Source organism: Panicum hallii, chromosome 5, assembly GCF_002211085.1.
Source record: "Panicum hallii strain FIL2 chromosome 5, PHallii_v3.1, whole genome shotgun sequence".
Classification (NCBI taxonomy): Eukaryota; Viridiplantae; Streptophyta; class Magnoliopsida; order Poales; family Poaceae; genus Panicum; species Panicum hallii.
In genome coordinates this window covers 48,294,482-48,316,848 of record NC_038046.1, presented here as the reverse complement: position 1 = coordinate 48,316,848, position 22,367 = coordinate 48,294,482, and the positions used below count along the sequence as shown (strand labels likewise).

Sequence of the window (22,367 nt, the reverse complement as noted above, 5' to 3'; positions counted from 1 at the left end):
CTCCCTCAGCTGCTTTCTGCCTTCCCCACCGCTAGCACTGCGCGCACAGGTCTAGCGAGAGCAGGGCCTCCGGAACCTCTGCTCGCTGAAGGTCCTGCACGGGACGCGGGCAATTAGGTTTTTGGGGAGCGTCTTGACGCGACTGCTCGCTCCCTGAACGACTCCTTCGTCTACTTCCCGGCGCAACCGCTCGTGCGAACGACTACTTCGTCTACTTCCCGGCGTAACCGCTCGTGCGAACGACTACTTCGTCTACTTCCCGGCGTAACCGTTCGTGGGACTGCACTGCGAACACCTTCCTGCATCGACTTAGTTCGGCTACTTCAAGCAAGGCCAGTCGAATAGCATGTCTATTCCAGCTGGTAACGGCGCAACCGGTGCCTCCGGCACTGGTCCCGCCTTGGGGTACTTACTAAACCTACTCTGGTTTAATTCTTTGTTCATGCTTATTAATGAGAATAACATGAACACGTGCACATATATTGTACACACCTTATCACTCATTTATATCATGAAATTGATATTAATATTTGGAATTAAAATATACCGAAAATTGCCTAGATTTCTAACAATCCAAAAACCTAATTTTGTTAATAGGCTTTCGGTATCTAGCTTTGCTGCATCAATCAAACCACCACCATTTGATGGTTCAAATTACAAACGTTGGCAAGAGCGGCTTATACTATGGTTAACACTATCGAGAGTGATCCATGTGAAAGAGGGTAAGCCTGAATAATTCTCTCCAGAGGAAGAGAGTGCGTTCAATGAGGCTGATATCCTCTTTCGAGGCTTGATCATTAGTGTTCTCGGTGATAACCTGGTGGATTCTTATATCCGGCTGCCAACTGGCAAAGCATTGTGGGATGCTCTTGAGGCTCAATATGGAGTATCTGACGCCGGGAGTGAGTTGTATATCATGGAGCAGTTCCTTGAGTACAGGATGGTCGAAGACCGTTCTGTAGTGGAACAGGCTCATGAAATACATACTCTGGCAAAAGATCTCAAAAATTGCAGCAAAGAGTCCCCATGTGTGTTACCCAATAAGTTTGTGGCCGGAGGTATAATCTCTAAGCTGCCACCTTCTTGGAGGGACTTTGCTACTTCTCTAAAACACAAGAGACAGGAGTTCACAATAGATGGACTCATAGGGACTCTTGATGTTGAGGAGAAGGCGAGAGCAAAGGACATACGTGGGAAAGGAGTTGTTGGTGCTTCAAGTGCCAATCTTGTTCAGAAGAACAACTCCCACAAGAACAAGAAAAAGCCACCGCAGAACCAACCAAAGACTAAGAAGACAACCACTTTTAAGAAGAAGAAGAAGACGGGAGCTTGCTATGTGTGCGGTAGTACGGATCACTTTGCTGCAAAGTGTCCGAACCGCAAAGGCAACGACTCCGCCAACATGGTTATTAGCGAGCCTGGAGGAACATCGGGGTACGGTAATTTATTACCTACTGTTCTTTCAGTCTTTGGTTCACCCGAGTGGTGGGTTGACACTGGTGCTAATATTCATGTTTGTGCTGATGCTTCTTTGTTCTCTTCTTACCAGACCGGCGGGACTTCCTCCTTGCTGATGGGGAACGGATCGCATGCGCGTGTTCTTGGTGTTGGTACGGTAAATCTGAAGTTTACTTCGGGGAAGACCGTGCAGCTGAAGAACGTGCAGCATGTCCCCACCATCAAGAAGAATCTAGTCAGCGGCTCTCTACTGTGTAGAGATGGTTTCAAATTAGTCTTTGAGTCCAATAAATGTATCTTGTCTAAGTTTGGTACTTTTGTTGGAAAAGGTTATGAAAGTGGAGGCTTGTTCCGTCTTTCTTTGTCAGATGTTTGTAATAAAGTTGCGTACAATGTTATTAACGTTGATGAAACAAATGTTTGGCATTCGAGGCTTTGTCACGTTAATTTTGGTTGTATGATGCGCTTAGCTAATTTGAGCTTAATTCCAAAGTTTACTTTTGTCAAAAATTCTAAGTGCCATGTATGTGTTGAATCAAAACAAACTCGTAAGCCTCATAATACCGCGGAGGCAAGGAGCTTGGCACCCTTAGAATTAATTCATTCCGATTTGTGCGAAATGAATGGAGTGTTGACAAAAGGTGGTAAAAAATATTTCATGACTTTGATTGATGATAGTACTAGATTTTGTTACATCTATTTGTTGAAGTCAAAAGATGAAGCTTTACACTACTTTAAAGTCTATAAAGCTGAAGTAGAAAACCAACTTGAGAGAAAGATCAAAAGAGTTAGGTCAGATCGTGGTGGCGAGTATTTCTCAAATTTATTTACTTTATTCTGCGAGGAACATGGTATTATTCATGAGAGGACACCTCCCTATTCACCTCAGTCAAATGGGGTTGCCGAAAGAAAGAACCGCACTCTAACGGATTTGGTTAACGCCATGTTAGATACAGCGGGACTTTCCAAGGAATGGTGGGGTGAGGCTATATTGACTGCATGTCATGTCCTAAACCGTGTTCCTACAAAGAATAAAGAGATAACTCCATTCGAAGAATGGGAGAAGAAAAGGCCAACACTGTCATACTTACGTACATGGGGTTGTTTGGCAAAAGTGAGTGTGCCAATAACCAAGAAACGTAAGCTTGGACCTAAAACTGTGGATTGTATCTTTCTAGGTTATGCTATTCACAGCGTTGGATATAGATTTTTAATAGTGAAATCTGGAGTACCTGACATGTATGTTGGTACTATAATGGAGTCCAGAGATGCTACATTTTTTGAAAACATTTTTCCCATGAGAGATGAAACAAGTTCATCTAGGCAAGAGTTCATCGAGGATGATAGCTCTGCTGAGCCGATAGAACACAATGAACATACACTTGTAGAAAATCTTGAGGAGGAGAACAATGATGCTCCGAGAAAGAGCAAGAGACAAAGGACTGTAAAGTCTTTTGGTGATGATTTCATTGTATACCTCATAGATGATACACCCAGAACCATTGAAGAGGCATATTCATCTCCTGATGCTGACTATTGGAAGGAAGCAGTAAGGAGTGAGATGGATTCTATTATGTCTAATGGAACCTGGGAGGTTGTTGAACGTCCTTATGGATGTAAACCGGTTGGATGCAAGTGGGTGTTCAAGAAAAAGCTTAGGCCAGATGGTACTATTGAAAAGTACAAGGCTAGGCTTGTGGCCAAGGGTTATACCCAAAAAGAAGGAGAAGATTTCTTTGACACTTATTCACCAGTTGCCCGATTGACCACAATTCGAGTGTTACTTTCCCTGGCAGCCTCTTTTGGTCTTCTCGTTCATCAGATGGACGTTAAGACGGCTTTCCTCAATGGAGAGTTAGAAGAGAAGATCTATATGGATCAGCCGGATGGGTTTGTATCAAAGGGTCAAGAAGGAATGGTTTGTAAGTTGTTAAAATCTTTATATGGTCTCAAGCAAGCGCCTAAGCAGTGGCATGAAAAGTTTGATAGAACTTTGACCTCTGCCGGCTTTGTTGTGAACGAAGCTGACAGATGTGTGTACTATCGCTATGGTGGGGCTGAAGGAGTGATTTTGTGCTTGTATGTGGATGACATACTGATCTTTGGCACTAGCCTTAATGTGATTAAGGAAGTCAAAGAGTTTTTATCTCAAAATTTTGAGATGAAGGATCTGGGAGAAGCTGATGTTATCCTTAATATAAAACTGGTAAAAGAGATCAATGGTGGGGTGATTCTTACACAGTCTCACTATGTGGAGAAGGTGTTAAGTCGCTTTGGTTATAGCGACTATAAACCTGTCTCAACACCATATGATGCCAGTTTAATTCTTAGAAAGAACAAAAGGATAATGCGAGATCAGCTGAGATACTCTCAGATCATTGGTTCATTAATGTATTTAGCGAGCGCTACAAGACCTGACATCTCTTTTGCTGTAAGCAAACTGAGCCGGTTTGTTTCAAACCCGGGAGATGATCATTGGAAGGCTCTTGAAAGAGTAATGCGCTATCTGAAGGGGACAATGAACTATGGAATTCACTACACCGGATACCCAAGGGTACTAGAAGGGTATAGTGATTCAAATTGGATCTCTGATGCTGATGAGATAAAGGCCACAAGTGGATATGTGTTTACACTTGGTGGTGGAGCTGTTTCCTGGAAGTCTTGCAAGCAGACCATCTTAACGAGGTCAACTATGGAAGCAGAACTCACAGCGTTAGATACCGCCACTGTTGAGGCTGAGTGGCTTCGTGAGCTCCTTATGGACTTGCCGATAGTTGAAAAACCATTACCGGCAATTCTAATGAACTGTGACAATCAAACGGTAATTGTCAAGGTGAACAGTTCAAAGGATAACATGAAGTCATCTAGACATGTGAAAAGGCGGTTGAAATCTGTCAGAAAATTGAGAAACTCCGGAGTTATAGCCCTGGACTATGTTCAGACGGCTAAAAATCTGGCAGATCAGTTTACAAAGGGTCTTTCACGAAATGTGATAGACAATGCATCTATGGAATTGGGCTTGAGATCCACGTGAGTCATTCTATAGTGGAAACCTGTCCTATGTGATCGGAGATCCCGTGAATTAGGATGGTGAAACAAACTAAAGTCTGACGGTGAGAAGAGAACCTTTGTGAAAAGGGCTCATTCCGTGTATAAGGTGCATTTCTCTTCTAATCTGTATGGCAGGTTGGTCTATACCTTAATGTGTTCCAGGTGGTTTCTTTAAAACAAATGAGTTGTTTTCTAGAAACAAAGATGTTGTCCTACAGAACATCTGAAAAGAACACACCTATATGAGTTTGACCACTGGTCATGGTCTATGAGAACTGGGTATTCTCTAAAAACTCAAGAAGGGCCTGGAGTATGACTTATAAGCTCCAAACCGCGGGGATGCTCTTGCAGCCTAGTACCAGTGTAGGGCTCTGGTCAAACTTGTTTGCACAAAACTGGCAATTCAAGGCATAGTCCATTGCACAGTTGTGAATAAGTGTAGCCTTTGTCCTAGATGGAAGTTCAACTTAACAGTCTCTGTCGAATACTGGTATATCAATGAGGGAATGAGGGCATTTCTAGTGCGGCTTGAATTTCTTGGTGGGGATTGTTGGAATAATGGGCTTGGCCCATTCATTCTATTGCAATTAAAAGAATTTAAAGCCTACTATTAATGCTAGGGAATCAATGCTTAATTCCGTACCGGGAATTGAGGATGATCTCAACCGACTTAAAAGGTGGACTTCGTGTACACCACTTGAGAAGCCGGTAAGAGGAGGACGGTGAACCACACGCGCGCGCGCGCTCGCTCGCCTCGCCAAGCCGGGCCGTGGCCGTGGCCGTGGCCGTGGCCGAGGCGAGGCGCGGCGCGGCGCGGCGCGGCCGGCCGGGCGGGCGGGCGGTGCGGTGCGGTGCGCGTGCGCGGCCGGACGTGACGTGCGGTGCGGTGCGGCGTGATGTGCTGAGATGAGAACGTTTTTGCAGTAAAGAGCATTAAAACAGAGTGTTAATGTCGATACTAATGACCAGACATTGAAGGCTCTTTACGACGTCCAGGTTCGTTGAACCTGAGGCACATTAACTGCCATTCGTGACGTCCAGGTTCGTTGAATCTGAGGCACATTAAGGCACATTAACTGCCGCTCATCAAAGCCATTCGTGACGTCCAGGTTCGTTGAACCTGAGGCATCTCGAGCCTATATAAGCCAGCACCCTCTCCTCCCATCCTCACTCATCTCAAGCATTCTCAAGGTACTCCTCTTCAGGAGACCTCTCCCTTCTCCCTCAGCTGCTTTCTGCCTTCCCCACCGCTAGCACTGCGCGCACAGGTCTAGCGAGAGCAGGGCCTCCGGAACCTCTGCTCGCTGAAGGTCCTGCACGGGACGCGGGCAATTAGGTTTTTGGGGAGCGTCTTGACGCGACTGCTCGCTCCCTGAACGACTCCTTCGTCTACTTCCCGGCGCAACCGCTCGTGCGAACGACTACTTCGTCTACTTCCCGGCGTAACCGCTCGTGCGAACGACTACTTCGTCTACTTCCCGGCGTAACCGTTCGTGGGACTGCACTGCGAACACCTTCCTGCATCGACTTAGTTCGGCTACTTCAAGCAAGGCCAGTCGAATAGCATGTCTATTCCAGCTGGTAACGGCGCAACCGGTGCCTCCGGCACTGGTCCCGCCTTGGGGTACTTACTAAACCTACTCTGGTTTAATTCTTTGTTCATGCTTATTAATGAGAATAACATGAACACGTGCACATCACTCATTTATATCATGAAATTGATATTAATATTTGGAATTAAAATATACCGAAAATTGCCTAGATTTCTAACACGTGCTCTATTCTTTGTGATGTACAGATAATTTTGATTTGTAGGGTACTGAGAAATAGCACAAGATGAATAGAGCAAAGCAAAACAAGAGAGGTTAATCTAAAGTTAACTTAGAAATACTTGACTAGTTGGAGTCTTGATAGAACACAACACGACATGCTTGAGATTAATGATAATGAAGTAAAAACTAAAGTGGTACATTTCAACACGGCATGCCTAACAATAATAATAGAGAGCATACATTAACAGTACACACATGTTATTGAGAAACTAAATAATTCTATGCTTGACCATCTCCAAAACGCTGAAATATATGTTCAACCAAGTCCGCTTTGAGACGATGATGCATATCTCGATTCTGAGTATCTTCTTCTAGCTCTAGCAAACCCATGAATTGACCCATGTCCATAATTTAACAGTGGTGTGGAGGGACCATTGCAATAGTCATACTCGGTAGTCATCATCATAGCAAACTCTAAAAGTATCCCTTTCATCCTCCACAAATCATGTTGTGTAAATACATGAATATATAATCTCAGCAAGTGATTGCACTTGCCACATACGAGCCGGGCTTCATAGAATGGCAAAGCAAGCTTGCGAAACACCAAATGCACGCTCCACATCTTTTCTTGCTCCCTCTTGACGTTCTGCAAATAGTTTGTCTTTGCTACATTGAGGCACATGGATTGTTTTCACAAATGTTGCCCACTCTGGATAAATACCATTTGCTAGGTAGTATCCCATGGTGTACTCATTGCCATTGACTGTAAATTGAACCTCTGGAGCTCTCCCTTGTACTACCTCAGTGAATAGAGGGATCTATTAAGGATATTGATGTCATTGTTTGACGGCAACACCAAAAAATGCATGCCATATCCAAAGGTCGTTTGAGGCAACAACTTCCAACATAACGGTAGGTCCCAGCCTGATCTCCACGAGTATACTACCCCTTCCATGCCACTGGACAATTTCTCCATTGCCAATGCATGCAATCTACACTTCCCAATATGCTTAGGAACCCACGAGCAGATCCTATATGAAGTAACCTTGAGATGTCTTGTCTAGTTGGTTTTCTTAGGTATGTAGGACCAAAGCACTCAGGGCCTGTTTAGTTCCCGTAGCTGTAAACCCAAAAAAAAATTTTGCAAAGGAATCTTGCTAATTTGATGTACTAAATAAAGTCTATTTACAAAACTTTTTGCACAGATGGGTTGTAAATCGCGAGACGAATCTAATGATGCTAATTAATCCATGATTAAGCAATAATTAGCGGATGGTACTGTAGCATCACTGTTGCAAAATATGGATTAAGTAGGCTCATTAGATTCGTCTCGCGATTTACAGCCCATCCATGCAAAAAGTTTTGTAAATAGACTTCATTTAGTATTTCAAATTAGCAAGATTTCTTTGAAAATTTTGCGTTTACGGCTTTTTTACGTTTACAGGCTGGGAACTAAACAGGCCCTCAATCAAACCTCTACATAAGTTACTCATGCACTCAATGACTGTGGTTTGAATAATTTGTAGATTTTTATCCCACAAATCAGCACGTGTTCCATGTGCTAACATCCGCATGGCAACAATGCATCTGTGCTAGGGTGAAAAGCCCACCTTCCCAAATGCATCGCTTCTTTGGTAAAAATAAGGAGACCGGGAACTAAGAGTTTGCACGATGTGTAGAAATAGATGCCTCTTCATCCTATACCTCTGTCAAAACTGAAAATCATTGTATACTGAATTTTCTATGAAGTAATAAGACATCAATCAATCCCTAGCAGCTCCATGATCTCTTTCTATGTGTCTTCTACGAAACCTTTGGTACTGACAAGACAGTACCTCTCTGCTGTGCCTCTGTTGTGCCTCAGTTTGAGCTATGATTTGTGCCTCAATTTGAGCCTCATCTGGATCGTTCATGAAGTCCAAAAAGAAGTTATTGACTTCAGCATCACTATCATAATCTTCAGGTGTTTCCAAGGGAAAATTTGATTCCATTGCCACCCTTTATGGAGAAACTGGTTTGCTGGCTGGCAGAGTAGGAAAATTTCTGGTGGTTGAAATGGTTTGGAGTGGGTATGGTACACTGAAAGGTCCTCCTTTTGTAGGAGGGATATCACCCTGGTGGTCTGCACCTGACTGTAGGGTCTGCATCTTCGCTGTTTTGATTTGAAGAAGAATAAGCTCCTGATGCATTCAGCCTATTTCTCTTGTTCATCATTTCTTCAATTGGGTAAGCTTTACTCCACTTGGGTTGATCCTTCACTGCTCTCCACCAATACTCCAATGCAAAAGGCCTCTTTTTATTAACAACTTTTTTTTACTCTTCACGGGCTCTTTCCATGACTTGGTCATCAGATTCGCCACTAGCATACTCTCTCCTTGCCTTGTCATAACATCCATTGAACTTGGTATTAAAGGTATAGTTTTGTTCCAATGGTTTTTCAACTTAGCTGATGTTCTTCTTTGCTCTTTGGGTGCATGCAAATTGTATTCTGCTGCAACATCCTTCCGGTACCTATCTCCCCTTCTATCAACTCCTTGAATTGGATCATTAGAATACTTCAACCAAGCACTTACTAACCTAAGGTTTTCCTCCTCTCCCCAATTCACACGCCCTTCTTTATTTGGCTTTCTTCAGGGCTGCTCTCACTCCTCTCACTCAAATCTGCTGTGTCAACAGGATCTTCCCGTTGAAGCTTCTTTATTTGGCTTTCTTCAGGGCTGCTCTCACTCCTCTCACTCAAATCTGCTGTGTCAACAGGATCTTTCCGTTGAAGCTGCTCTTGGGATACTGGAGAAGCTGAACCAATAGGGCTGCTCTCATCAGCTCGCGATTCACTACCTTAGAAGAAGGCGGTGGATCCAACTGGTGTTGCTTGTCCACCTCCCTGTTGGCGTTGCCTCATGCCCTGGTAAGCACTCTGATAGCTTCCTTGTGTGGATGGGAATTGTGGTTGTGGGTAAGCTTGATTGAGCTCCAAATGGATTGAACAGATGTGAATACTGAGGGTTGAAATTGGGAGGGTATTGTGAACGCTGGTTGGAAGCAGGGATGAATGTTAGATTTACACTTGTTTATTGTTTGGACACAGGTGAATACATGCCCCGCTTCTTATTTTTCTGGCACCACTTTGAGTTAGCATCACTAGCCACAGTGCGTGAGTGAAGGCAGAGACGCACGTCAAGTGATTGTTAGAGGAGCGTAGAACAATATAGACGCTAGTACAGAAATAGGATTTAATACCGATTGGCAACCTTCCGGTTATAGCAACCGGGACCTGTGACGCTTAAATTTTTTGCACCCTGAATCCGGGACCCGTGACGCCTCGTATATAGCTTCCCTACCACTTCACCTACGCAGCGACTCTAGTTAGGATACTGACCAGTGGAGAATCCCTTAATCCGGATTGGCAACACCAACAGGATTAAAGAGTGACTCTTTAGTCCGGGTTGGTGCCAACCGGGACTAAAGGTTTGGACCTTTAGTCTCAATCTTTTAGTCCCGTTGATGGCTCCAACCGGGACTAAAGAGCCCTCCCGCCTTCTAGCTGTTGGATCTAGGATTAATGCATAGATTAGTTCCGAACCTAACTGTGACCGGGATAAATGTGAAATAAGAATGATGCTTTCTGTACCTGTGGATGAAGGGTACAATTCTAGAAACAGAGAGAGTTATGGGACGTGCTAATAATAATAGCTTTGGGATGGGGTAACATACTCTGGAAGAGTACACACGACCAGAGGATGGAGCATCAAAACCATTTGTTTTTTAAAATAAACTATATTTCAGATGTATGCTATATTTTTGTAATGGAGGTGTACAGTAGATTACCGATTCCATCGTTAATATTAAAATATTTTTGGTGGTCGTCAAAATATATCTTCCTCTTGGTCAAATCTACCTATCCGTGGAGTAATACGTTGTAGCACTAACTACCAAAAATATAAAAAGTATTATTGGTGAGAGAAAGAAAATATATAGGTACGAGAGATGAGCAGTATGCTGGAGATGCTCTAGAGTGCTTCACACGTGCGGAAAACGCAAACCATACAACTTGTCTGTCCAATCAGCGAGAAATTTCGATATTTGATATCAAATTCGCGCGTCTCCCTTCGTTTGACATCCAGTTCACGAGACTTTCAAAATATAGCCCTCCTTATGCAAATTGTTTCGATTTGGAATTTTCTCTCCTTTTCTTAATTTCATGATTTTCTTTTTCATTGTCATTTTACAGAGCACCTGAACTGCCCATTTTACCCCTGACCCAATCCATGGGAATCGATCCAGCCGGCCCTCTCTTCTCCCGTGCTCCTCTCTCTCTCGGTCGCCGCTGCTCCAGCCGGAACAGGAGCTCCGCCGCCTGCCGGCCCAAGCTGCTCCCCCTTCCCGAGGTCTCCCGCGCGGCCCTCAGCCGCCGGCTGCCGGTGCTGCCCCCTCCCCTCTCGCCGGCCCTCGCAAGCCGCTGCTGCCCCTCCCCCCGCTGGTGCCCCCTCCCGCCGGCCCTCGGCAGCACTTGCCCGGGAGGAACTTCGAAGGGGATCATGGAGTCCGTTCAGCCGGTTCCCGGCGTCCTAGGACCTCACCGGGAGACAGCTTGGGCCGGCGGCGGCTCTCCTGTTCCGCCTCCCCTTGCGACGGCTTCCGCAGCTCCTGGTTCGAAGGTGCCGCATCGACTTTGACACTTTGTACTTGCGTGCGGCTGCCGGAAGCTACTTCCAAGCATGCTCCACCGCATGACAACGGGCAGCCAGCCAGCCACCACACATGGTCTTCTGGTGGAGGGCTATGCTGCGACTGAATTTTGATTTGACATTGTAAATTGATGTGAATTAAGATATCCTCTCTTGACAAAATTAGTTATATGATCTCATATTGACAACGGTAAGCAATTTCAATTTACAATACTACAAGAAGCATAGTTCACAACACTTAAGTGATTGACATTCAATATACATTAACAATCTTAATTCTCACATCAATTTGAAAAGCCTGTGCACTGATGTTCTCAATTTGGAAGCTGCCCCTGTTTCTTGTTTTCAGATGGAAATCCGAGGGAGGACGACGAGCATCATGAGGTCTCGCTTTCGCTGGTGACACCAGCAGACAAGAAGCTCCAATCTACTGGCGATGCAGAGCTTTCACATAAGCACGGCGGCGTGGTGTCCTCGTACGTACACAGCGCTTGGCACCAATGGCGGGGTGGTGACGCAGAGGAGGAGAGCGAAGGCGGAGGGCACTTCCGCGGGGACCTGCTAGAGCTTGACCCGCCTGGCAGCCGGCGGCCATGGAGATGGGGTGAGCATGCTGTCGTCGGATGCCGAAGGAACGAACAGAGGAGAGGAGCACGGGAGAGGGGCAGGCCGGGCTTGGGTTGGATCGATTCGGTCAAATCGATTTGGATGGATTGGGTTAGGGGTAAAACCGGCAGTTCAGTGTTCTGTAAGTTGAAAATGAAAAAAAAATTCGGGAAATCAAGAAAAGGAGGAGAAACCCCTTGAATCGAAGCAATTCACAGGTGGAAGATTATATTTTAAAAGGCTCGCGAATTGGATCTTGAAAAAGTTTAAAACGCGCGAATTTGATGTTACGTATCGAAATTTCTCCCAGCCGTACTGCTCTGCCGTTCGAAGGAAAAACAGAAACCATTGCCTGATACCTCGACTTGGCAAGGGCTTCGCGGAAAAACGGAAACCCCATTCCATTCGGACCCGCGGTTCCCCTTGCCGCCGCTCCATTTCAAAACCCCCAAATCCTCTCAAGGTCCGCTGCGGCCATGCGGCGCGGCGGCGGCCGGCGGTTCCCCAAGTCCTCCCTGGCGCCCTCCACGGCCGAGGCCACCCCGGCGCTGGACTCCAGCGCCATCCCCATCCGCAACCTCGACTCCGCCTTCTCCCGCCGCGACTCCGACGCCGCCAGCCTCTGCAGCAGCCACCGCGCTTCCTCCGTCGGCGCGGGCGTCGGCGCCGCCCCCAACTTCTCCGACCGCGCCACGCAGGCCGCCGCGCTCCGCGTCGTCAACGCCTTCCTCGCCCCCGCCGTCACGCTCCGCGGGCCGCTCCCCTCCGCGCGCGACATCCAGGCCGCGCTCCGCATCCTCCTCGAGCGCATTGACTTCCCCCCCAACGAGGCCACCTTCGAGGATGACCTCATCCAGACCCTTCGCCTGCTCGGATGCCCCTACAAGATCACCCGCTCCGCGCTCAAGGCCCCCGGCACCCCGCACTCGTGGCCGCCTCTCCTCTCCGTACTCCACTGGCTCACCATCTTCTCCCAGTCTTGCGATGCGGAGGCTTCTTCCGCCGCCCAAGCCCCAACCAACGATCTCATGCTCTATACCGCCCAGGGGTACTGCCACTTCTTGTCGGGGGATGACGACGCCGTCGAAGCCCTCGACGAGGAGTACCTCTCCGAAGCCCGGACGAGCGGTGAGGCTGCCGTGGCAACACTCCGTGCTGTGGAGAAGGAGGCACAGGAATTGGAGGCCGAGGTGAATAAGCTCACCTCTGGTCCCTCTCGGCTGGAGGCACTGGAGGTGGAGAAGGAGGCCTTCACTGCAGATGTTCACAAGTTTGAGGCCGTGGTGAAGACCTGGAAAACTAAGATCGACGAAAGGGAAGAGGCGTTGGTGGATTTGGAGAAGGAGCTGGAGGCAAAAGTGTTGGACGCCCGACGCACTGCTGCTGAAAATCAGGACCTGTTGAAGAAAGTGGATACTCAGGCGGTGAATGTCAGGGATGTCGAGAGGATGCATAGGGAGATGCAGGCAATTGAGCGTGACATTGCCAATGCCGAGAATGGGAAAGCAGCACTGGAGGATAAGGGCTGGGAGCTTGATGCTAAGCTGGTTACCAAGCTTGAGGAGCTTGAGGGGCTTGCCGAGCGATGCAACCAGGCCCTCAAAAAGTATGAATGTGCCGCAACATCTACTGTAGTTTCTTCATTATTTGAATTTGTTCCTCTCCATTCTTCTCAAACCAATTAACCAATTCTTACACTGCTGGGCCACTTTTCAGGTTGAAACCTGGTATTGATTTTCAGTACATGATAAATCCAAAAGGGTCCTCACCTGCTGAGATGCTAGGTCCTGGTTACAAAACAGTGCTGAAACCTGCACTTTTGGCTCATTCTGAGGAGAACAAAAGGATCGCCGTCTCAAATCTTGCAGAGTCTGTTGATATACAAAAGGAGCTGCTACGAAGTGCTAAAATCTTGGAGGAGGAAAGGAGTAATATTTCCAGACTCCAGGCTAAACATGACGAGGTAAGTCTATCGACCAGACTATAATCTAGTTACACAGTTAGCAACACATAAATAATTAGTCAGATGTTGATGTAGACCAGTTTCTAGGGTCATACAGTCACTTACTTCAACTTGATAAAGCTTTCCTGCTGGTCCTTGTAGTATTTTATTGGCAGTATTTACCAGTAATAAACCTTTTTTAAGCTGTAAGTTACTAAAATCAGGAAGAATAGTGCTTCCTATAAATGGGAGTGGGCACTGAGCATATTTACACATCAACTTGGTGGTGAAGAAGCCCTTAGTATTTGAACTTGACCAATTATGATTCATTGAGGCTGTTACTGGAAATTAAAGTTTGGATTTATGTCATGATTATACTTTGATGTGTTGTGATTTAACTTGAGCGTTATGTAATCTATGCCTTTTCACTAGAGAAGTGCGGCAGGGGGCATCATCAATTTGTTAAAAATTAGGCAGATGCCCTACCACCCTTTTATCTTAATATATATTTACTCATGAAATTTATGGTGAAGTAAACATGAAGAATGGATTTGACTTATGAAAAAAAAATCAATTTTGCTGTTATTGTAAATCGGATTTTGGATTTGTCCCATGGACTATACTGATGTGTTGTAAATTAGGTTTGAGGGCTATCTAATCTATGTCTTTTGTAAAGATCTCCTTTTACTTCTTCATGTAAAGTGATGCCGTTTCTAATGATCTGCCTTTCACTGATGTGTTGTAAATTAGATTATGGGATCTTCCTGATTTGGTGCTATTCTATAAACCACTCCCAGGACCTCCTTGCCTATATACATACACGTGCTTTGCACCCCATAATCAATCTACTATTTCCAAGCTGTATTCTCTTTCAGTAAGAGCAGCGGGCATGATTTATTTGTTAACACATATGTGGATGTCCTGCCACCTTTTATCTGAATTTAATTTGTACCTCCGTCAAAACAAAAGGAGCCGCTGCAGTGTCTGAAAGAACTCCATTACAACTTTAATCTATGCAAGGTTAATGAGTATCTTGGAGGCTAATTCACAAAGTCGGGGAAATAAAATGATGAATAATCAGACAAGTGTTGTACCAGTTGTCAAATATTTGTAAATGGATTTTGTTGTTTGTGCCCTCTGTGTAGGAGCATTTCATCTATATGATGTTACTCTGGCTTGCAGCCTTTTTCGGGGTGTTCTTGAATTCCTTATCCCAGTCTCTTTTCCATGGTGATCCTAAACAAGTATCAATATGGACAAGTGCTTGGCCCTGGCTTTTACCATACAGCTCAAGTTGTTCTGGACTCTTACAGAATAGTTTTTGCAAAATATGAAAATAATGAAGTCAAACCTCTTGTATTTGCTGTTGTCTAGATGGTTGCTCGTTTGAACTTGCTGGATCGTGAAATCACAAACGATGACTCAAGATGTACAGCTGATGCGAGACGAATGAAAAATGAATTGGAGAAAAAGTACAATGATTTGAGTTCTGTTGAAAAGGAGGCAGACGAATTTTTGAAGGTACTTTTTGTATTTGTTTTGTTCCATACTAAAGATGTGTTCCTTATTAGCTTACATTCATAAACAGATAATTTAAAAGAAATTCTATTTGATTTGGTAGAATTCGGAGAAGCGGCTCCAAGATGCAATACTCAAAGATGATGAAGAAACTCAGGCAGCTGCAAGAGAGCTGCTGCAACTTGTTGATTCCATTGCTGAGCATAAAGAGTTCATGGAAGCGACAATTGCTCAGAGGAGGAAGGAACTGTATGAAACTGCAGATTATATAGCCTCTTTGGCATCCAAGACATCATCAGCCAATCCTCATACCTGAATGATTAGAAAGTCTCATGATAAATTTCTGATTCCCCTTCTGATCAGCTGCGCTTCCTTGAGGTCAAGATTGTCGCTATGGCCTATGTTAAGTTCATTTCACCTGAAGGAGTTAAGTACCTAAATGTTTAGTTCTCATTATTACTTGGTTCTTGCTGTGGCAGTGTGGCTGTATATATCGTTTTAGTCTCCATTGTGGCGTACTTGTGAGCTTTGATCTCATTATGTTTTAGGTATTGTCAAACAACATATCCCATGCTATCTTAGTACAACCTTTATCGACTGCCTTGTTCATTTATCCTGTGAGCGCCTAATTTGTGCCTTCATCCTGACGTGGCTGTATGACATTACTCCACCTCACTTGACATTCCTGCAACTGTGATCATGCTAAAGTGTAGAATTGGAGATGATTCTTTTGTAATTTTGATGCAATTGATCTTTGATGGCAACGTATCCTAGCCAGTACATTGGTTGCAATGCTGCCATAAAGCCGTCCAGAACCATCAAGGTCGTCAGCTTGTAAGTGCTGTATTGCTAAGCGTGTAAAATCCAGGGTGGTGTGCATTGCGTTCAGATGTATCTTCCATTCGGCAGATGTCTCAAGTTCTGGATCTAGGCTCTGTTACTTCTGCTGTTAGTTTGACAATTTGTTTTAGGTTGATGATGGGAAACTAATTCTGATGCCATGACTTGTCACAATTGTCCTTGCGTTATGTCGCTGCTCTACGTTCAGATGATGCCGGCTATAAGCCACCAAGAAGGCAAGAAGATTGGTAGTAGCTACGAGTACAAATCATCGTCATGGACTCATGGCGTCCACAGGAGCGCTCCACGGCCCAAAGAAGGGCCCAAGCCCAAAGGCAAGCACAGTAGGGAGGTGGGTTCCGTGGGTCCCGGAGGGAGGTGGCGTGGTGGACACACCTCGCCGCGCGGTGTGGACAGGGAGGGGGGAGCGCCCACTGCCGCATCGAGGGGAAGGGAAGCTCGTAACTGACGCCTGCTCGCCTCCAGCCTCCTCCTCCCTCCTCTCCGCTTCAAAACAAAATCCGCAGATGCCACCTCCCCGCGGCTCGGTCCTCGCGATCGACTGATTCTGCCGCGGACCCGAGCGATCGCGCCCCGATCTCGATCCCCCCACTAATAATCCTTCCCCTACCGCCCTACGCCATGGCGATCCGCCCGGGCTGAGGCCCGATTCCTCCTTTCCCATTGGTGGCGACGGCACGGCGAGCGGCGCCCCGTCCTTGGCCGATTCTTCGATTTTCTGCAGAAATTACCGGGTGTACGTGTTCACGACATGTCGTATACTGGGTCCGTAACTGATTACCCCTTGCTGAGTTCCTTCGATTCCTCGGAATTTCGTCGCTGAGAGTGATCCGTCCGTCCACAGGGTTCTCTGAAGGAAGATTGGGGGGGAATTCCGGTGGGGTTTCTATGGCGCCCGCCCCTGCTCCTTCTGCTGAGGACAAGGGCGACGGCGGTGCCAGGAACCAGAGCAGCATGGTCGTGGTGAAAACCGAGGCCGTCTGCGCGAATGGTGGCCCTCTGGTGGTGTCTCCTGATCTCGTGAAAGGTGAGGGAGATGATACCACCGAATGCTCGAGCTCGTTCGGGGACACCTGCTCCGGATCCGAAGGTGAGGCTGATGGGGGTGAACCGGAGGTGAATTCTGGCATCTCAGCTCATCGACCCGCAAAGCCGCCTAGGTGAGTCGTTTGGTCAGTTCCTTGTGTGCTCTGAATGTTACTGATATGATGATTGTGTCCGTTCTGGTTCGTGGTAGAACGAGCAGGTGTAAGATTATGCTAGGCAGTTAGGCACTAGTGTGTTTCAGTGTTTGGTTTTCCCGCTCCCGCGCTCCGGTTGATCAAACGGAAGGTTACAACTGATGTGTTTCAGTGTAGGGCTTTGACTGATTTACTATGTTTTAGTTATTGCACCTTCCTTTCTGCGGAAGCGCAAAGAGGATCGGTGCACCTAAAATGGAAAGAAATGATTCAGTAACGTAATGTGGTGTCTTGTATGCTGAGTAATTAGTACCTTGTCGTCAATATCTTCCATTTCCAGTGTACGTCCTGTTATCATTTGTATATGAAATATTAGAACTTAGAAGGTGATGATAGCACGTGATAGGTTAAGACTCAGGTATAATTTCTTCCCAATTCTTCTAAGCAAATAAAAGCAGGTGGATCAAGGGCAACAGACAGAAATAATGTATTCTATCCTTAGAAGTGCCATGCTACTTATGCCAAGTATGCCTGCCACGATCAGAAAAAGCAATCCCGGATACTCCTATGGTCTTCCATTGGCAAGCATAGCTATTTAAAAGGATAGTTAAGCAAATGGTAGCTTCTACAAAAGCATTGTAAATCTATAGTGTTCTATCCCACCGGGACTTTGATTTCAACAACCAGGTCGATTAATTCCATGATAATCAGCATGGGTTCATGGGGGAACCATGTGTCTGTCAATTGAGTAACGTATCAATCAAAAGATTGACACATCAAGTACCAATATCCTTCTGGTTAGAGAGAAAGTCCTTGGGTTAGTGTTGCCATTTTTTTCTTCTTCTTTTTTTTTTTCTTTTGAAAAGTTCACCTAGATGTTTTATATTAAATAGTGCTAAGCGTGACAATCTGAATTCACAAAATAAGTTCTTAGCCTGGGATTCAGATTAACAAATAGATATGCATACTGATCAGAACCATCATTGATGATGCTTATCTTTAATGCTGTAGACCATTATAGATTCCATTTTGCGCTTGTCAGGAAACATCATGTATTGTTTTTCATGCATATTTCTATGTTTGAGAGTATGCTTTGCATCCTTATTTTTGATATTCATGCTTTAAAACTATAATTTGTAGTCATGCACAAGGAAATTGATAATTGAACTACCCTTATGAGTGCTTCAAAGTGTTAGCTTACCTGTAATTTTATGGGTATATGGAGCAAGCAGCTATTTGTTATATTCTTATAATATTTCGTTATAGTGTACAGTTTTGTTATTCTGACATGCCTTTTTTTGGGCAAATTTTGTGATATGGGATTACCCTTCAGAAGGAAAAAGGTGACAACTGAGTGGAGGAATTCTGTTCGTCCAATTCTGTGGAGATGCCAGTGGTTAGAGTTGCGTATGAAGGAGCTGTCATCTCAAGTATCAAAGTATGACAGGGAGCTTGCTCTAATCAAGAAAGAAAAGGAAGTACAACAAACAGTAAGCCAAGCAAATGGTTCTACATCAGAATCAATGCAGATTCACAAAGGCCATCGGAACAGTATCATGAAGAGGATAAAGAGGAAGAGACATGAAGAAAATGTTGATGCATCATTGTACATCAAGAAGCACCAGATATTGTCATACTATCATGGTCCGACATCCAATTATGTCTACCATTATGTAGTGATAGTACATCAATTTATTCATGGCCATGTTGATTTTGCACCAGGTTTTAGTTGTTACTGATAAGAATCTTTCAATATTTCGCAGACAAACAAAATAAGGGAGCTGAAACTGATGGTGTCTTAATTGATGATGATTGTGGCAATACAGGTATGAATGTGCCCATCTGGTCAAACTTTTCCGTGAAGTTAAAATGGAAAGCATGGGATTTACAAAGTTACATTAGACCGTGTTAGCTCCAAACCTGCTTGTGAGAAAAAGTTTGCTTTTGTTAGGAATATGGTTGTGTTTTAGTAAAGGTGTATGTTTATGTTTTAATCGAAGGTCAATGATTAATTAGTCATTAGAAATCCAAGATGCCAAATGTAACCTTGTTGCCACATGGTTCTTAGTTGTTACTATATACTCCCATTTTACTTTCTGTTTTGGGCATTACCAGTCTCCGGCACACACCTTTGACATTACTTAATATGTCAGTAAAAATATGAAAACTATCATTGCTTGAAAGCACTTAACATGGAAAATCTACTAATATGTCATTTTATATGACACATTTTAATGCTTATATGTGTACTTTAGTGGTCAAGGTTAATGCTTCCGAGACAAAATCTGTTTGGTAGAAGTGACCTAGCTCTTGTGTAGATTGCTACCTGCCATTTTATCTTAATACATCTACTTATTGTTTGTGGAGTATCCAAGCAAATATTCCCTCCATCCAAGTATATAGGGTATTTTAGGTTGACAGGATCTTCAATTTTTATTTTGCCAGGATTCAAAATTAGACTTTGACCATATTTGAGTGCAAATTAGACTTTGATCATTGCTTTCTCATAGTATACTATTTTATCTATAAAATGAATATAGCGTGAAAGATATGAATGTAGCTGTATGATTTTATACACTAGACATACTTACTATTTGAGTAAGCATAAATCAAAATATACAAAGTTTGAATTTTCCAGAAACACACCCTATATTATCTGACAGAGCGAGTAGTTTGTATAGCCATATATATTAAAATGTGTCCAACACCTTTCTGATCCTCTGTGGTTTCATTGGATTTTTGGGTAACATTCCTATTTTTGGATAGATTGATGGACACACATAGCCACTTGGGGTTTAGTTAGTTGGCCATGCAGAAAATGCAATTCGTCTATATTCTCATCCTAAGTAATTGTCAGGCAAGTGTTAACTATGTGTTGTATTTGGTTCATTCTTAATGCAGTTGATGGCAGTATCAGAGGTGGACTTGACACTTTTACATTGCTTGATTCCGAGAATTATAATATGATTTTTGAGCAACTCACTTTAAAGGACACTCTGATGACAATCGATGGGCTCCAGTCTAGAGTTCATCTGCTGCAAGATCGTCTCAGCAAGGCTCATTCTGGAAGCGAAGATTTGCCACTTTCTGAGGACAATTCTCATGTCAGGGTGCCTCGGAAGAGGCAGCTTACTCAAAAGCGCTCATTTTCTTATACAAAGTGTCGATATACTAAACCACAGAAAAGGAAGAATCTAAACATTTTGCTGAAGGATGATGATGGATCACCTCTTGCAGGGAGGCCTGCTTTGCCTTACAGGGAAACTGACACTCATATGAAATATGCAAATAAGAATGCTGAAGAAAAAAGTGGAGAGTGCAATCACTCGACGGAGAAAGCTGTCACAGCAAATCTACTCTTGGGTACTGACACCATACCAAATGGTCATATTGGGGATTTATGCAAAGATGTAAGTCTTTGGTTCTTTGCTTATTTGTGTTCCTTGTCTAATTATTTAGTGCTTGTTTGGATTTGATTGATCCTCTCAGAGTTACTGCTTTCAAGTTGGAATTTTAATCATCTTATATGCACGGGTGTATAAAGTCCCCATTTACTGTCTAGCGAAAATAGTCGAACCTTATCCGGATTGCGACTTTATTTGTTCACTTTTAAATAAATAAGTGTAATCTCCATGTAAACAGATGCTATTTCCCTGCATAACCTGGAATTTGGAGTTATATCTTGGACATTAGGTATGGGCCCATGTCAGATGCCTGCATGTTCCTATGCATTAGTACCAATTCTAATCTAAAATTTGTTATGATGTTTGTGAATCGGATCTATCCAGAAATTGATATCTACTGTCTCAGCATAGGTAGAAGATTTCCCTAGTGAAATTTGCAGGTCAATTCAATTTGAACTTTGATTTCTAAACACACAATACTATTAACTTATTTACGTTTCTATGACAATTTTGAAATCTCAAATGTGGAGACGTGGCTATGCTGTATTGAGTATTTTTCTCCATTTGTATTATCTAAAACTATTTCACTGATTTTGAACCATTTCCAGAATAAATGGTGAACGTGTTAGCTTGTTGGATAATATATTTGCTTTGACATTTAGTTGATTCTACTACTGTTTCTTTTTTCACAGAACACTGATGATATCCTCATAGACAATCAAGCAGTCAATGAAGCGTGTCAGCAGTTAGATAAGGCCAGGCATCTGCCTTCTGGAAGTTCTTCCAGAGGCCAGAACATTTCTAGTCCAGCAGAAATGAACTCTGCTCCAGCAGAAGTAAAGAACACTTGTGCTCCAGTGGAAACAGATAGCACTTCTGCTCCAGGGGAGGAGCCTCTCTCCTCTCAGAACAAGCAGGAGCTGAAACCTAAGAAGAAGAGGAGGAAGAAAGGCTCTTTTTTCACCAAGAAGCAGAAGAAAGAGGCCTCCAAAACACCTGCTGCAAAGGAGAAAACTGAGGGCACACCCTTAGCTGCAAATAACAAAACTGGGAGCACTCCCTCTGCGGCAACAGGGCTGGGAACCATGACCGCTTGCTCAGCTGGGAAGAAGCGCAAAACTGGAAAGGAACCTGCAGACGCAAAGAAGCGTGAATCTGCAGCACCGAAGAAGCAGGAAACTGGGAAGCCATCTTCAGCAACAAAGAAGCAGAAAACTGAAAACCCATCCTCAGCTACAAAGAAGCAGGAGACTGAAAAGGCGGGCTCTGCAATAAAGGAAGAGACCGAAAGCTCCCCCTTGAATCTGAAGATTGAGAAGGCTGTGCTGGTGGCTGTAAATAGCAGGAGGAGCCAAAGGGTCCGGAAGCCCAAAGTTTTTGCTGAATGAAGCAGAGAGACGTCTTAGGGTCTCTGATGCGTATGTATCCTGTCGTCTGGCAGCCAAAGTCGGTGGCCATATCGAACATAGGAAGTGATGGATTGCCATGTAAGTTAGTGTACATATCAGCTTTTGCCTAGGTAAAAAAAAAAGGTCTGACCCAAATGGTTGGTTGGTTGTTCATAACCCTTCTCTTCCGGAGTTCCAAACAACTGTGACTTGTCATGTTGTGTTACCTCTATATCCAAAATGAAAAAAAGGAGAAAATTATGCCATGTAATATTGTAACTTGGCTTCCGGATCTCTCATCTCCGTGCCTTTTCACTGCATAATTTCTCCAGGCCCTGTTCTTTTCGATACTGTTTCGATGTGGTTGGGCCTTGCAGCTAAAGATCCCTTGTGATACCAGTCCTGAAAGCAAGATTGGCACCAGGCAGCGGTGGGCGGCGAGTGGTGTGACTCGTGAGGAACACTGAATAGTGATGCACTCCACCAAAGGACCACAAG

At 44.4% G+C, this 22,367-nt stretch overlaps 3 protein-coding genes across 4 annotated transcripts; all 3 read left to right on the top strand.

Annotated features, from left to right (window-relative positions):
• Positions 1-413: 413 nt before the first annotated feature.
• Positions 414-1,609, top strand: LOC112894999. The gene is made up of 2 exons (XM_025962857.1): positions 414-1,434; positions 1,550-1,609. The coding sequence occupies exons 1-2, from the start codon at positions 917-919 to the stop codon at positions 1,572-1,574; spliced, it is 543 nt and encodes a 180-aa protein (XP_025818642.1). The 5' UTR covers positions 414-916; the 3' UTR covers positions 1,575-1,609.
• Positions 1,610-11,933: 10,324 nt separating this feature from the next.
• LOC112894111 (kinetochore protein NDC80 homolog) lies at positions 11,934-15,648 on the top strand. The gene is made up of 4 exons (XM_025961721.1): positions 11,934-13,181; positions 13,292-13,538; positions 14,892-15,038; positions 15,139-15,648. The coding sequence occupies exons 1-4, from the start codon at positions 12,052-12,054 to the stop codon at positions 15,349-15,351; spliced, it is 1,737 nt and encodes a 578-aa protein (XP_025817506.1). The 5' UTR covers positions 11,934-12,051; the 3' UTR covers positions 15,352-15,648.
• A 647-nt stretch (positions 15,649-16,295) lies between these two features.
• Positions 16,296-22,161, top strand: LOC112893515. 2 transcript variants are annotated; one of them, XM_025960890.1, is made up of 6 exons: positions 16,296-16,632; positions 16,741-17,056; positions 18,411-18,721; positions 18,841-18,903; positions 19,979-20,487; positions 21,174-22,161. In XM_025960890.1, the coding sequence occupies exons 2-6, from the start codon at positions 16,785-16,787 to the stop codon at positions 21,867-21,869; spliced, it is 1,851 nt and encodes a 616-aa protein (XP_025816675.1). In that variant the 5' UTR covers positions 16,296-16,632; positions 16,741-16,784; the 3' UTR covers positions 21,870-22,161. The 2 variants fall into 2 exon arrangements, with proteins under 2 accessions (XP_025816675.1, XP_025816674.1); XM_025960889.1 differs by having other exon boundaries at positions 16,296-16,661.
• Positions 22,162-22,367: the final 206 nt, after the last annotated feature.

Coding starts and splice junctions, on each gene's coding strand:
- LOC112894999 (XM_025962857.1), top strand. CDS start 917: ATGGAGCAGTTCCTTGAGTACAGGATGGTCGAAGACCGTTCTGTAGTG. Junction 1,435..1,549: donor GAGCCTGGAGGAACATCGGG/GTACGGTAATTT, acceptor TCTTCTTACCAG/ACCGGCGGGACTTCCTCCTT.
- LOC112894111 (XM_025961721.1), top strand. CDS start 12,052: ATGCGGCGCGGCGGCGGCCGGCGGTTCCCCAAGTCCTCCCTGGCGCCC. Junction 13,539..14,891: donor TCCAGGCTAAACATGACGAG/GTAAGTCTATCG, acceptor GCTGTTGTCTAG/ATGGTTGCTCGTTTGAACTT. Junction 15,039..15,138: donor AGGCAGACGAATTTTTGAAG/GTACTTTTTGTA, acceptor TTGATTTGGTAG/AATTCGGAGAAGCGGCTCCA.
- LOC112893515 (XM_025960890.1), top strand. CDS start 16,785: ATGGCGCCCGCCCCTGCTCCTTCTGCTGAGGACAAGGGCGACGGCGGT. Junction 18,904..19,978: donor TGATGATTGTGGCAATACAG/GTATGAATGTGC, acceptor TTCTTAATGCAG/TTGATGGCAGTATCAGAGGT. Junction 20,488..21,173: donor TTGGGGATTTATGCAAAGAT/GTAAGTCTTTGG, acceptor CTTTTTTCACAG/AACACTGATGATATCCTCAT.